The following is a 14,215-nucleotide window of genomic DNA, read 5'->3' on the forward strand; positions in this document are numbered from 1 at the left end:
GTGCACCGGAAGCTGGCATTTACAACCGAGTGAACTTAGTTCTGGATATTTGACAGGCATTCCTGTGACAATTCTCTCCAGGGGAAGTTTGATTTTAATATTTTATTGGTCGGGTTTACGTGACTCGGAAATGGCTCTGTATGCGGCAGTTCGGGTAACCATGGTTACCATGGCGGCGCTGGAACAACAGATCGAGGATTATTTTTTAAAGATTGATTAAGGACTTGTTCCACAGCGGTTTGACGCACAAACACATTTCCTGCACGTTGCAGCAGATGTGTCTCCTGCAATGCTCAGAAATGAGCGTCAGAAGATTCTGTGCTCGGCATGATCTGAGGAGAAAAAGACGCAGAGCTGGAGAGCGTTTTGATTCATCATGGCCGAATGACCGGCTATCTGTGTTCACTGGGGGTGCATGCTGGAGAAGGTCGGGTTGGAAGAATTAATTTAGTCCCACGCGTGAGGAATCCACGTGATTACCATTATATGTATAAATTGCACTGCAGCACAAACTTTACCTGACGCCGGAATTCATGGTATGGCTGATGGAGCTCTCTCAGGGTTCTTCCAACCCGACCTTCTCCAGCAAGCACCCCCAGTGAAGACAGATAGCCGGTATTGCGGCTTTCCTGTACTTTTAGAGCCGCTTGAGAGTTTATTGTTAGGTCCTGTATATTTGCATGACGCGCTGCTGACAGAGAAGCACGCTGAGTCCGACAGAAGTTTTATGGCGTTTAATGACAAAACTCAGCCACAACGGCCTTCCGACATGCTTAATGGGTTTTAAACGTGTACACTGCAAACATGATCGGGGTGATCAGTGATCAGTACAAAGCTGTCAACAAAAATTAGGCTACGGCTCCCTAACAGCCTGTCCTAACTGCACGCGAGCGTCCGACTGTCGCGCCGCACTGCGTGGCATCGGACCCGCTCTGAACGCGTTATCGGCCCCACGTTCTACCGCGTTCTTTTGATTGACAGCGGAGACTCGCCTTTTATTCACCCGCCCGTGCGCTCCTGAAAGAAACTCCTAAAATAACTCCTAAAAGAGTAAATGGACAAGTAAAAGATGGGTGATTACTTGTAATCTCCCTACGTTTGTACTTTCTAAACAGAAAACAAGCTTATTATTCGGTGGAATAAGTGGGGAAAAAACCGAACAATTAATAACGGCGTGTGGTGACGCAATCAAACAGCGAACAGCTGGAGTGACCAGCGTGTTCGTGGTGTTAAATGCAGCAAAAACATGTCAGCATGTCAGATCATTACTGGGATGTGGGGGAAAAGCAGAGGACATGAGAAATCCGGCAGGATCCGGGACAAATTAAGCCCTAATAAGATTAAGATAAGATTCTTATTATATCTTATTATTTTATCAGAATCTTCCAGCCTGGCGATCTCCAGCAGCTGCCACTTTATTGAGGTTCTTGTATTGAAATGACTGTTTCCTACAGCGTTTTCAACTTTTTTTTCAACTTTCAACCGGCTTTCAACGCGACCGACGGGAAGAAAATAGAAGCAGGGCCTGCGACAAAAGTCCAGCTCAAAACGACGCTGCGTCGCTCGCAACCAGTGTAGACAGTGCAATAAAAAATAAAGCAATGGAACTGTTTTTGACGCTGACTCTCGCTCGCGTCGCATGCACTGTGTATATTTGCAATATACTGTGGACATCTGAATAAAAACCTCATAAATAGATTGAATCAAAACGCTCTCCAGCTCTGCGTCTTTTTCTCCTCAGATCATGCCGAGCACAGAATCTTCTGACGCTCATTTCTGAGCATTGCAGGAGACACATCTGCTGCAACGTGCAGGAAATGTCATTGTGCGTCAAACCGCTGTGGAACAAGTCCTTAATCAATCTTTAAAAAATAATCCTCGATCTGTTGTTCCAGCGCCGCCATGGTAACCATGGTTACCCGAACTGCCGCATACAGAGCCATTTCCGAGTCACGTAAACCCGACCAATAAAATATTAAAATCAAACTTCCCCTGGAGAGAATTGTCACAGGAATGCCTGTCAAATATCCAGAACTAAGTTCACTGCACGAATATGAATAAACTGTTGTTTTTGGTTCGTTTTTTCGTTCCTGTTGACTAGTAATTTCATTTTTCTTATATGAAATAGAAAACGAAAATAAAAGCGTATTTTGAATCTTTGTTAAATTATATTAACACAGAAAAAGAAAAAATGCAGTGTAATTCAATATTTGTTTTTTGTTTTAAAAGGAAAATCAAATAAACCAATCGTTTTTTGTTTTTTGATTCCACTCATGATGGAAAAATCCAATGACCAAAAGATACACGGACCAAACAGCGAGTGGAAAACTCTTTTCTCTATTTCCTATTTGTTTCCAAGGATACTGTAAACAAGGATTGGACAAATGGGGGGATTGCACATGCGCAGCAATACCGTAAATGAAGAAAGTTGTTTCTGGTTCTTTTGATGAGCAGATTGAAAATTAACAGTTTTAGTTTTTTTTTAATGTTGAAAGAAAATAAATCAAATATGAAACCTGGGAGTGAAACATGAGTTTAATCTGTAATCTGTCTTCACTCCGTCATGATGTTGTGACAGTCCGTTCAGCTGCAGCTTCAAAAAAAAAGTAGCGTCCAATCAATAACTGAACTCTAACATACTGCTGGAAACGAATAGGGTAAAAGAGTTTTCCACTCGCTGTTTTAATTCCCAATTTGGATTTTCAAACACATCAATGAAATCGGATAACGGATAATGAATAACTATCCGTTTTCGGTTTTTCGTTTTTTATTATCAAAACAAAAAACGGGAAACTGATTATTTTGGATTATTTCTCTATTGTTATTTTGTCATTTCAAAACAAAAAACGGATGGCCGCAAAGTACACGGACCTATCAAGCTCTGTGCTCTGTGATCTGTCTAAGTCCTTACCTGGAGAGCTCTCCGCGTGAACCACAAAGTAGTGGTTGGCAGTTCCCCCCTCGGCCGTGCCGGGGTCTCCCCGGCCTGACTCCAGGGGCTCGGGGCTGCTGGGGAGCTCCGGGGCCTGAGCAGAAACGGCGGCGGCAGGCTGCTCAGCGGGCAGCGCGGCCTCGTCCAGACCCTCGGCAGACGAGCAGCGCCGCAGCTCCCCCGTGAAGCGCACCTCCATGTTCTGCAGTCTGGACAGACACCAGTTCTTCAGCTCCGTCACCAGAGAGCCCTGCTGGGCAGACACAGAGCACACAGCAGCTCATCCACGGGAACTACAGACGGGACGAGAGCTCAGCATCACGAGACCGGGAGACGAGCCAGTCGGAGCATGAGCGTCCAGCAGGGCTGCCGTCGGAGCCTCACCTGTCTCCTCTCCGCCTCCTGTCTCTCCTGCTGGGCCCACTGCTCCATCCTCTGCACACACTGGCTCCTCTCCGCAGAAACCCTCTCCACCGTCAGCTTGTCCACCGTTTGGATCTGACGGCCATCAGATAACAAACACAGGTTACTTTTTCATGTGTTTCCTGGATATGATGTCCATTTCGGTTTGAGGTGCCTTTTTATTGCATCTAAGACGTTTGCTGAACATGTTTACTTTCTCTGTAAAGTGTGGATGGACGAAACTGAAATGAAATCAGAAGTAAGGTCACATTTGCTCTGCTTGCTGTTTGTCTTGCATATGCTGCTTTCGTCCTCTCATCCAGTGACCAGGTCGCTTCTGTTTGAAACAGTCAGTACGTTCACATGCAGCGATTCAACCTGGTTGCAGACATCGTTCCGACTTTTAAACTGCATGTAAACACCTCAACCTGGTCAAGTCAACCTGGTCAAGCCGGATTCATCAACCAGTTTGGAGCACCTAGATAAGCCAGTCGCAACCAGGTTGTTAATGCCATGTGTACGGGGACATAGATATTGCAGTCTGCGCATGCTCGAGAATTTCCCCTGGGTGGGGTTTTCCCCCGGGGGAGGGGATTCACCCGGAAGTGAAAGGAGACGATGCGTGCTCAGTAGTAGCACCCTGGGGTGTCGTCTGACTGCTTCAGGGGTGTCGTCAAAATATTTCCTATTCTGACATTTCATATATAAATACTGTATTTTCGCGACCATACGGGCGCCGTGTGGAAAGGCATAGCCTCAGTCTTGTTTCATTTCTGTATTTAAAACAAACACACGGCGCACCGACCAAAAAGGAGCCGTCTACACACACACGCGCGTGCCACAGAACACACACACAAGCACACAAGTGTGCGTATTTAAAAATAGAGCGGGAGCAAAACTTTGTTTGATTGTAGGCTACTTTATTTCAGTTTTTACATTTATCAAACCCATCAAAGTCCTCATCCTCTGTTTCTGCATTAAGGAGCTCCGCTAAATCAGCTGTGCCAGTCCAAATTCCTCGCTGTCAGAGTCACGTTCCGTGCCGTGCGGCGCCTCGGAAATGCACGCTTTTGCAAAAGCTCGAAAAATAATCCCAGCAGACACGTTAGCCCACGCATCAACAATCCATCTGCAAACTGTGGCATAACTTGGCCAACGCAGAGATTACGCCGTAGGTTATGCGGCGACGCACACGTACGGTGCGCTTTGCCACGTACGTTGCGCCGTAGGCTCTGCGTCGATTTAACGCGGAACCATAAATCAGGCTTCACTTTGAACGGCCGGTTCACACCAGCCGTTCAAAGTGAAGCCGGCTGGAAAAGTCTCTTTAGGCAGTCTTTCTTTTAAAAATCACCATAGTTTGTCCATCAGTGTGGCAACTAAGCACAACAGTGAACGATGACTTCTACTCTGGTGCAGTTATCGTGTTCAAGTTATTGCTACAAAATAAACCGGACTTATGCATTTACAGTCAGAGCGATGCAGTGCGGTTTTTAATTATATTTTACTCTGGGGTGTCGTGAGATTTTATTCACTTTTGAAAGGTGTCATGACTGAAAAAAGGTTGAGAAAGGCTGTTTTAGACAGATTATTAATAGGAAAGCAGTGAGACCGGAAGTGGCTCTTTGTTGAAATGGTTACCATGGTTACCTCGGGTACAGCGCCACCTAGCGTCACGGAGTCAGCCATGCTCTGGTTACAGTGGCTTATTCAATCTGATTCAGTCTGATCTCAGAACAGCATGTGTAATCAGACAAGTGATCCAATCTTCTGCATGTCATTATGTGATCAGATCTGCAACCATGTTGAATCGCTGCATGTGAACGTACTGAGTGTGGATTTAGTAACAGGGGGAATTTTCCAGATGTTTCCCATTCCCCTGATCTGATCTCTTAAATCAGTGGTTCCCAACCTTTTTTCCTTGTTCCCCCTCTACTTGTGTCTAAGACCAGCCAGGCCCCCCGACCCGTATGTACTAGTACCAAAATAGTCTTTAATTGAAAAAATAAACATTAATTATGTTTTTTTGATACATTTCTCTTTGGTTTACTCTGTATACATATGACTTTGTTTTTCTCCAATGTCACCAATGTATAAAATACGCACAAAAGGAAATAAAAGGACATAAAAATATTTCTGAAAAATGTCTCTTTAAATATGAGACCACATTTTTTTTAACATTTTTCTTTAACAACCTGTCGGAGTAGATTAAATGTTGAGTAATGATATTATAATAAGGAATGAAATCATTTGCTGTTTGTCACCAGTGTATAAAAAACACAAAAAATATTCAAGACATTCATAAATTATTCCTAACAATGTCTTATGAATGTCTCATTCGCAAATATAAATTTACAACTGCATAATTTCAAAGCAGACAAAGTTTTGCGCCCCCCCAGAGATCTCTGGCGCCCCCCCAGGTTGGGAGACACCGTCTTAAATGATGCATCCTTGTTTCTATCTGCAGTTGTATTTGTCAGGCAGCTGTGATGCTCTGATCACATGCAGGGACGACTCTGTCTCACAGAAGCTCTGGTGTGAAACGCTGAGTACATTATGAATGTCCCATCGTCACCATCTGTGCGACTTCTCATGATGGTAAAAGAATGAATCCAGAGCCATTGATGGAATGAGGCGATGAAACATGGCTGGGACTAAATACTTCTGAATGTGTTAGTTCATACGTAGCTTTAGAACAGGGGTCACATATCCTGGTCCTCGAGGGCCGGTGTCCTGCAGGTTTTAGATATTTCCCTGCTTAATTGCACCATGATACAAGTGACTGTGTCATTAACAGAATTGTGCAGCCCTGGATGACAAACTGATGACGATGATTAATTAGAATCAGGTGTGTTAAAGCAGAGAAACATCTAAAACATGCAGGACACCGGCCCTCGAGGACCAGGATTGGTGACCCCTGCTTTAGAACATGTCGGTTTGGTTCCTCTAGCTCAGGGGTCGGCAACCCAAAATGTTGAAAGAGCCATATTGGACCAAAAACACAAAAAACAAATATGTCTGGAGCCGCAAAAAAAGAAAAGTTTTGTATCAGCCTTAGAATGAAGGCAACACATGCTGCATGTTTCTATATTAGTTAGAACTGGGGGAAGATATTTTTTTTCATTATGCACTTCGAGAAAAAAGTCGAAAAGTCGAGAAAAAAGTCGAAATGTCGAGAAAAAAGTAAAAATTTCGAGAAAAAAGTTGAAATGTCGAGATTAAAAAGGAAAGGAAAAAGTAAGAAAAAAAGAGAAAAAAAGAGGAAAAAAAAGAAGAAAAAAGAAAGAAAAAAGGAGATAAAAAGAAAAAAACGAACAAAAGAGAATTAAAAAAAAAAACAAGAAAAAAGAAAAAAAACAAGAAAAAAAGAGAAAAAAAGAGGAAAAAAAAGGTCAAACATTTTTGAAAAAGCTCCAGGGAGCCACTACGGCGGCGCTAAAGAGCCGCTCTAGGTTGACTCATGAGTGAGAGGATTCAGACAGCTGATGCAGCAGGTTCTCGGCCCCCCGGCCCCCGTCCTACCTGGTGCTTGTTCTTGCGGTCCAGCTGGCCCATCTTGGTGTTCAGCAGGTCCTGCACCGTGTGGATCTCACTCTTCATCTCCTCTTTGGTGGCCTCCAGCTGGTTCTCCAGTTTAGTGATGAGAGGTTCACAGCGGCAGCCGTTCAGGGGGGCCTGCAACAGAACCACACATTCAGCACACATTCAGCACACATTCAGCACACATTCACCAGGCCTCTCTGCTGCTGGAGCCTCACATCTTCAGCAGTTTACTCTAAAACCAAACAAATATTTGTGGCACGGCGTTCCTGCGAGTCCGGACAGATCCCCCTGCATGGATAAAGCAGGGAGGGCTGGCACACTGACCTGCATGATCTTGCCATCCTGGTCCCGGTACAGCGTGTACAGCTGATAAGCCTTGTAGTTGTGAGGAGGAACGCGTGCGTGAGCACAGGCGCGCTGCAGTCGGCCCTTCCTCCTGGGAGTGGCCTCGCTGGGCCGGCTGTCTTTGCGGCGGAGAGGGTCGGAGAGAGCGGGCTGCAACGGCAGTGGGACCTGGTGTTAGTGGAGGAAGGATACACGCTGAACTCATCACCAACCACTGCACATGCACACACTAGGGATGGCCGATATTTTAACGTTCACCATATACCGTCCAAAAAATTCCCCACGGTAAGAATTTGTCATCTCGCGATAAAAAGAAAGAAAGAAAGAAAGAAAGAAAGAAAGAAAGAAAGAAAGAAAGAAAGAAAGAAAGAAAGAAAGAAAGAAAGAAAGAAAGAAAGAAAGAAAGAAAGAAAGAAAGAAAGAAAGAAAGAAAGAAAGAAAGAAAGAGAAAAATTCTGGTTGATGAGGTTTTTGTGTAACAAACATGGCGGATCTGAGTCATTCCAGTTTTGCAGTACAGGTGTAACTCATTTAATTGGTCTTTATCATTCATTCATCCATTATCAATACCCGCTTTATCCCTTGCGGGGTCACGGGGGTCTGCTGGAGCCTATCCCAGCTCATTTTAGGTGAGAGGCAGGGGTTACATCAATTCATTCAATTCGTCTTTATCAATTCAATTTAATTGGTGTAGTTTAGTATCATTTAGTATTCTTTTGAGCAGTGTTTTGGGGATCCAAATGTGGTGATAGATTTATAGTTAAAAAGGTGTAGCTGAATTGGTATTTCTTTTTATCGTCATTTTTATCGTTATCGAGATAAATGCCAGAAATTATTGTGATACATTTTTTAGTCCATATCGCCCATCCCTAGCACACACACCACATTCCTGCTGGTGTGTCTAAACTTGGCCAATAGAGGGAATGCATTGACGTCACTTCCCCACTGGACTAGCCCCCCTACTCGCACTGAGTGACAAAAACAGCTGCAACTAGTGGAGAAGACGGGATAACAGCTAATTATCAGCTTAATTTAAAGCCAGTTGGACTTGACAGTGACCCGTACAGTTACCCCAAGAACCAGTGGTCCATGGACATTAATATTTGGTACAGTTACCAAGAACCAGTGGTCCATGGACATTAATATTTGGTACAGTTACCAAGAACCAGTGGTCCATGGACATTAATATTTGGTACAGTTACCAAGAACCAGTGTTCCATGGACATTAATATTTGGCCACGAATCCAGTTTCCTGATATTTATATGTACTTAATTTCTACACCGGGGAAATACACGAAGCAAAGCTTGAAGGCTTACAAAAGTCTTGACTCTTGGTCCGACTTCAAGGCAGGATTTGTTGTAGAAATTAAAGTGATGAGGACACAGAACTTTATGATTTGACCGTTTAACGTTAGCTACCCAAAAATCCAACATTACCTGATACAAAATGGGAACCACAAATCCACGTTTCGGTGTCTGGAATCCAGTTGTTTCTGAGAATTGCAGAGATCCATTTGTCTCTCTTAAGCTTATTTTTCGGCAGTCTGTAAAACGATAACTCAGATTTCTTGCTAAATCTATGAGAACAGTCGATCGCACAAAAGCTCTTTCCCATTTTAGATGTTTTCCAGTTGCTCAAACTGAAAGTTTACGCTGACACTCAGTCTTTCTGCCACTCAGTGTTTCTGACACTCAGTCTTTCTGACACTCAGTGGGCGTAACCCGCTGTGAAGTCACATCTGTGACGTCATGTGTGTTCCCTCTCTAAAACTGGATGGGATTGTTTTCCCCTGCAGCGATGCTCTGAGCGGGAGACCCCGGGCTCTCCATCCTCACCTCGGGAACCCACCTTCTCTTTCTGCTTCCTGTTCTTCCCCCTCCTGGCCTGTGGCTCGGTCAGCTCCGCTGGTTGGCCGGCGGCCCGCTCGCTGCTCTGGCTGTCGTCTGCTGCAGACGCACTGTCCTGCAGGAAACAGGGAGAGGGAGCTTAAGAAAACTCAAATATCCTATCTCAAAAAATTAGAATATGCTGGGAATCTTAATCTTAACCTGTAAGCCATAATCAGCAATATTAAAATAATAAAAGGCTTGCAATATTTCAGTTGATTTGTAATGAATCCAGAATGTATGACATTTTTGTTTTTTTAATTGCATTACAGAAAATAAAGAACCTTATTACAATATTCTAATTTTCTGAGACAGTCCTGTAAATACTTACCTGCTGTACTCTACTGCCCTTATTTTTAACAGCTGGTGCTTTTTATTATTTTACATCTTTTCTTATAATTTTATTTCATGTATTTGTTATTTAAGCGTACTCTTAAATTAGCAACCTGTGCTTTTATTATTTTACCTTCTTTTCTCATAAATTTATTTAATTTTATTTGCTATTTACTGTCTAATTATGTCTTGCCGCTTTTAATGTCGATGTAAAGCACTTTGAATCACCTTGTGTTGAATTGTGCTATATAAATAAACTTGCCTATATACTGATGTGTGAATTTGACACCAAGTCTAGTTGAATTAAACTAAAGCTATTTCCTTAAACCATGGCTCACAAGGTGCAGCCAGAAGAAGTGGGGGTTCCATTTGATTATTAAAGTTAGCAGGTTTACTTGTCAGTGTGTGTTACGGTGGCTTATCTAAAGTCATTTTGCATTTTTATATTCTGTTAAACAGCAAAAAGAAGCATCTTTCTTTTTTTTTCTTCTTTTTTTTATCCCGGTTTTTTCCCCATTTTATCACCCAGTGCTCCTACCTAACATACCTGTGCATTGCCATCCTCTACCAACCCAGGGAGGGCCCTGCACTGAGCTCAGGTCTCCTCCTTAACCTGAGGAGTGAGCAGGCCGCATCTTTTCACCAGACAGGGTGGGGTTTCTCCGGCCGGACGTAGCGCGTGGAAGGATCACGTTATTCCGGCCGGATCCTCCCCACCCCATCTGGCGCCCCCGGTTGGCCAGAGGGGGCATGTGTAGCCCAGGACTGTAAAAAGAAGCATCTTTCATGGGGAAACGGATCTACACATGTGGCAACTTCTGAAGCATCGTGCAGCTCTGGAGGTTTCTGCTTCCGATTCTCATCCCGGTCACTTCTTCTGATGGCTGCTTAGCGCTCCATGCCACAATATCACAATATCACGATATCACGCATCAGCGACAGCAGAAGGAGCCCACTCAAGGATAATGGACATCGTTTTCAGAGACTTACAGGGGACCTATTATGAAAAACAGGTTTTCTCTTGCTTTAACATCTATAAAGTGGTCTCCCCTCAGCCTGCCAACTCAGAGAAGGAGGAAAGCAACCAAATTCTGCAGTGTCTGTACAGCCGCCCGGATGATCCGTCCAGTGTGATGTGGCTCTACGAGCCAATAAGATTCTGCTTCCGTCCTTACGTCACGACAGGAGCAGAGGTTTGGCCTCCGATGCGTGAAACCACGCCCACAACTAAACACCGTGTCCTAACTGCATGCGAGCGTCCGACTATCGTAGCACTGCGTGACATTGGACGCTCTCTGTCCATCTCCCTCCAGCAGCTGCCACTTTATTGAGGTTTTTGTAGTGAAATGAGGTGGAATCATAGAGATAACTTCTCATTTCAACTAACTGGATCAGCCGTTCCTCATCCATGACTGTTTCCTACAGCGCTTTCAACCGGCTTTCAACGCGAGCGACAGGAAGAAAATAGAAGCAGGGCGTCCGACAAATATTCAGCTCAAAATGCTGCGCAGCGCTGCAGCCAGTTAGGACAGTCCAATAGAAAATAAAGCAATGGAATTGATTTTGTCGCTGACGCTCGCTCGCATTGCATGCAGTTAGGACACGGTTAATAACTCCGCCGGCCGGAGCTTCCACCATTTTTTCGTAGCGGTGTATCACGTCATTCAGGCAGCCAATCAGCACAGAGCCTCATTATCATAGCCCCGCCCACTCAGAATCCTGCATAGATAATGAGGTTAGAGAATGGGAAGATAAAGACATGGTTTAGAGGCTGAATTTCTAATTTATTTAGCAAAAACAATCAAAAGCTTGTTTTTAAGACATTCAAGGCCTGTTTAAAATAGGTATTAGATGCCATAATAGGTCCCCTTTAAGAACATAATGACGGAAGCAACAGAGCAAACAAGAGTAGATCTTGGACACTGTCAGAAAAGCAATGTAACTTTGTCACCAATAGGAGGACTCATTTCCCAGGTGAGCTGCCCTGCAGCAGAGAGAGATGAACATGAACACAGAGCTCAGGTTTTTACCTTACAGGACAGCATCTCATCCCTGGGCACCGACTGAGCTCGGCCCTCGGCCTTCAGCTTGTCCCGTCTCTTCCTCACACTCCTGCCACGGACAAAGCTCTGGACGGACACACACACACACACACACACACACACACACACACACACACACACACGGCAGAAAGACAACAGTCACCATGGCTGGTTGGTTAATAAAATAAGAGTAAACGTTGTTCAGAAGCAGCAAACAGACATAAATAAGATCTTCCTAATCTACCTGTTTCCTCTCACGCCTCCTTTTAGACAGGTTTCTTTGTAATGAATCTGTTTCATGTTGCAGATTTTCAGCATTGTGATGCAAAAGTATAAAACAATCATCCAAATATAAGACATCTTTTGGAGACGGAGAAGAAAACAAGAGGAACTGAAACTGGGTTTTTCCTTTTTTTTTTCCTTTTCAAACTAAGTTAAGTCAATGACCTAGTGATGAAAAGACAGCAGCTTTTCTCCAAAGTCAGAGTGGAAGTGGACGAGTCTCTCTCTGTGTTACAAGTCATTTGTCCATGTGCACTAAAAACAAATGTAGTATAAAGTTACTATGGAATTTTATTGACTTTTATTTTTAAACAAAGTGTGACTTGTGAAATGAATACAGTAATCCCTGGCTATAACACGGTTCATCTTTCACGTCTCGCTGCTTCACGGATTTACATTGTGCATCGTGTTCTGCATTCTGATTGGCTAAACAGTCTCTCCACTTCTTCACTTCCTGTGTCAATAACGTTGGTTGCTTAGCAACAAGCTGAGAACGGCCAATGAGCTTCAGCAGCAGCTCAAGAACGGGACCTTTGATGATTCGTTCATTACAGTCTCAGATATAATGCATGGTGACATGTCGGTTTAGAAGAAGAAAAAAGAGCAACAACAACGACCCACAACGCCCATGGCGTCCGTATTAATGGTGCCATCGGTGTAAACCGGCATCAAGTTATCTCGTCTGATTTATGTCTGACCTGGCAATAAAGCTTTTTCTGATTCTGATTCTGATAACTATGTTCTTCTCAGTATGGATGAAATAGTTAAGATTTATAATATATGCGTATGGAGACGGACAATCTATCTGATTTTTTTGTTTTCCTTTCTTTGTGATGTTAACGGAGTAATTGTGCAGACCATCTGTTATTATTGTTCAATTTAGTTTTGAGGGAGGGGCAGGTATAATAAGATTTTCTTCTTCCTGCTCCTTTCTGGTTATGGAATATGCTTTTGATTGTGTTGTCATTTTACTCTTTTGTTTTTATTTTTTTCTGTTTGCACATTTCCATGATTGGAATAAATAAAAATGAAATGAAATTAAATGAAATGAAAGCTCCAGTTGTAACGGTACATGCAGGTTGTTGTGTGATGGAATGGTCTTTGTGTTCAAACCCTAGACCCCAAATACAGGACGACTGGACCTTTCCAGGAATATTCAAGGGGGAAATCAAGCCGGCGTGATATTCAGGAGAACACTTGAGATGTGGAGTCCTGCTCTGACTCTGGTCTTGTGTTACCTGGGGGGCTTTGGTCAGCAGGAGAGCCACGTCTGGGTTGTTGTGATCTCGGGCCTGATGCAGAGCGGTCTGACCGGCCTGCAGGAGCAGAAACACCATCAAAACGACACCTTCAGTGCACATATATTTTTTTGCTTTGCAGCTCTTTCACTTCTTGAACTTAGGTGCTTTTTGTTCAAAGAGGACTTCAACGCAACATCCAGGTCCTAAAGATCCTAGAATTCATTTAAATGCAGGACAGCACATAAATCTGATGAAATTACTGCAAAAGAATCTTCACAAACTGTGTTTTTCATTCAGAAATTATTTCTAAACCAGCACCGTAAAAAAAAAATCCCAGGAATGTTAAAATTAAAACATGTAATGGTTGTTTTTCTGAGCTCATGTTAGATCCAGATAATGGGTTTCTGGACCCCGGGCCTAAGGACTGGTGCGGTTGATCAGAGAGCGGTACCCAGTACTTGAGTTGTAAAAAAAAAATCATATGAACTTATCAATATGCCTCTGTCCTTCACAGGATAAGTAAAACGGATCACTGCAAAAACTCAAAATAAGAATATTTGTCCTATTTCTAGTTAAAATGTCTCATTTTAGTAAAACAAATCTCATTACACTTAAAACAAGACTCATCACTGGAAAAAACAACAATTTTCACCTGTTTCAAGTAGATTTTCACTTAAAATAAGTAGAAAAATCTGCCAGTGGAACAAGATTTTTTTGCTTGTAATAAGAAGATAAATCTTGTCCCACTGGCAGATTTTTCTACTTATTTCAAGTGAAAATTTACTTGAAACAGATGAAAATTGTCAAATAAGTTATTTTTCTGGTGATGACTCTAAATGTTGAAATAGCAGTAAAACCACATTCATTGATGAAATGACATAAGGGATGGAAAGGGGGGATGGCAGTTTTACAGGGGGGGATGGTTTGGACCGTTTTTATTTCAGGGGGGATGCCATCCCCCTCATCCCCCCTCAACTACAGTACTAGAGTACCACAGATGCGTGTGAGAGTGTGAAGAGTGTGTGAAGGGCTGCAGCACCCACGTTGTTGCAGGTGCGGCTGTCGGCCCCGGCCTCCAGCAACAGACGGACCGTCTTCTTGTGATTCAGAGCAGCCGCCACGTGCAGCGGCGTGTCCCCGACCTGCAGGACCACAGGGGAGGAGAGAGAACACGGATCATTCTAGTAGCAACTCTTAAGTTGTAACTT

The 14,215-nt window shown here is 43.5% G+C and overlaps 1 protein-coding gene across 1 annotated transcript in view; it reads right to left on the reverse strand.

Moving 5' to 3' along the window:
• Positions 1-14,215, reverse strand: part of ankrd6b (ankyrin repeat domain 6b) — a 79,152-nt gene that overhangs the window by 7,103 nt on the left and 57,834 nt on the right. The window contains exons 8-15 of the mRNA XM_061707511.1: positions 14,051-14,149; positions 13,005-13,082; positions 11,473-11,571; positions 9,072-9,185; positions 7,202-7,372; positions 6,857-7,009; positions 3,317-3,430; positions 2,912-3,185 (exon numbers count right to left, since the gene is read on the reverse strand). Coding sequence (XP_061563495.1) covers positions 2,912-3,185; positions 3,317-3,430; positions 6,857-7,009; positions 7,202-7,372; positions 9,072-9,185; positions 11,473-11,571; positions 13,005-13,082; positions 14,051-14,149 — 1,102 coding nt within the window. The remainder of the gene's footprint in view (positions 1-2,911; positions 3,186-3,316; positions 3,431-6,856; positions 7,010-7,201; positions 7,373-9,071; positions 9,186-11,472; positions 11,572-13,004; positions 13,083-14,050; positions 14,150-14,215) is intronic.

Source organism: Cololabis saira, chromosome 18, assembly GCF_033807715.1.
Source record: "Cololabis saira isolate AMF1-May2022 chromosome 18, fColSai1.1, whole genome shotgun sequence".
NCBI lineage: Eukaryota > Metazoa > Chordata > Actinopteri > Beloniformes > Belonidae > Cololabis > Cololabis saira.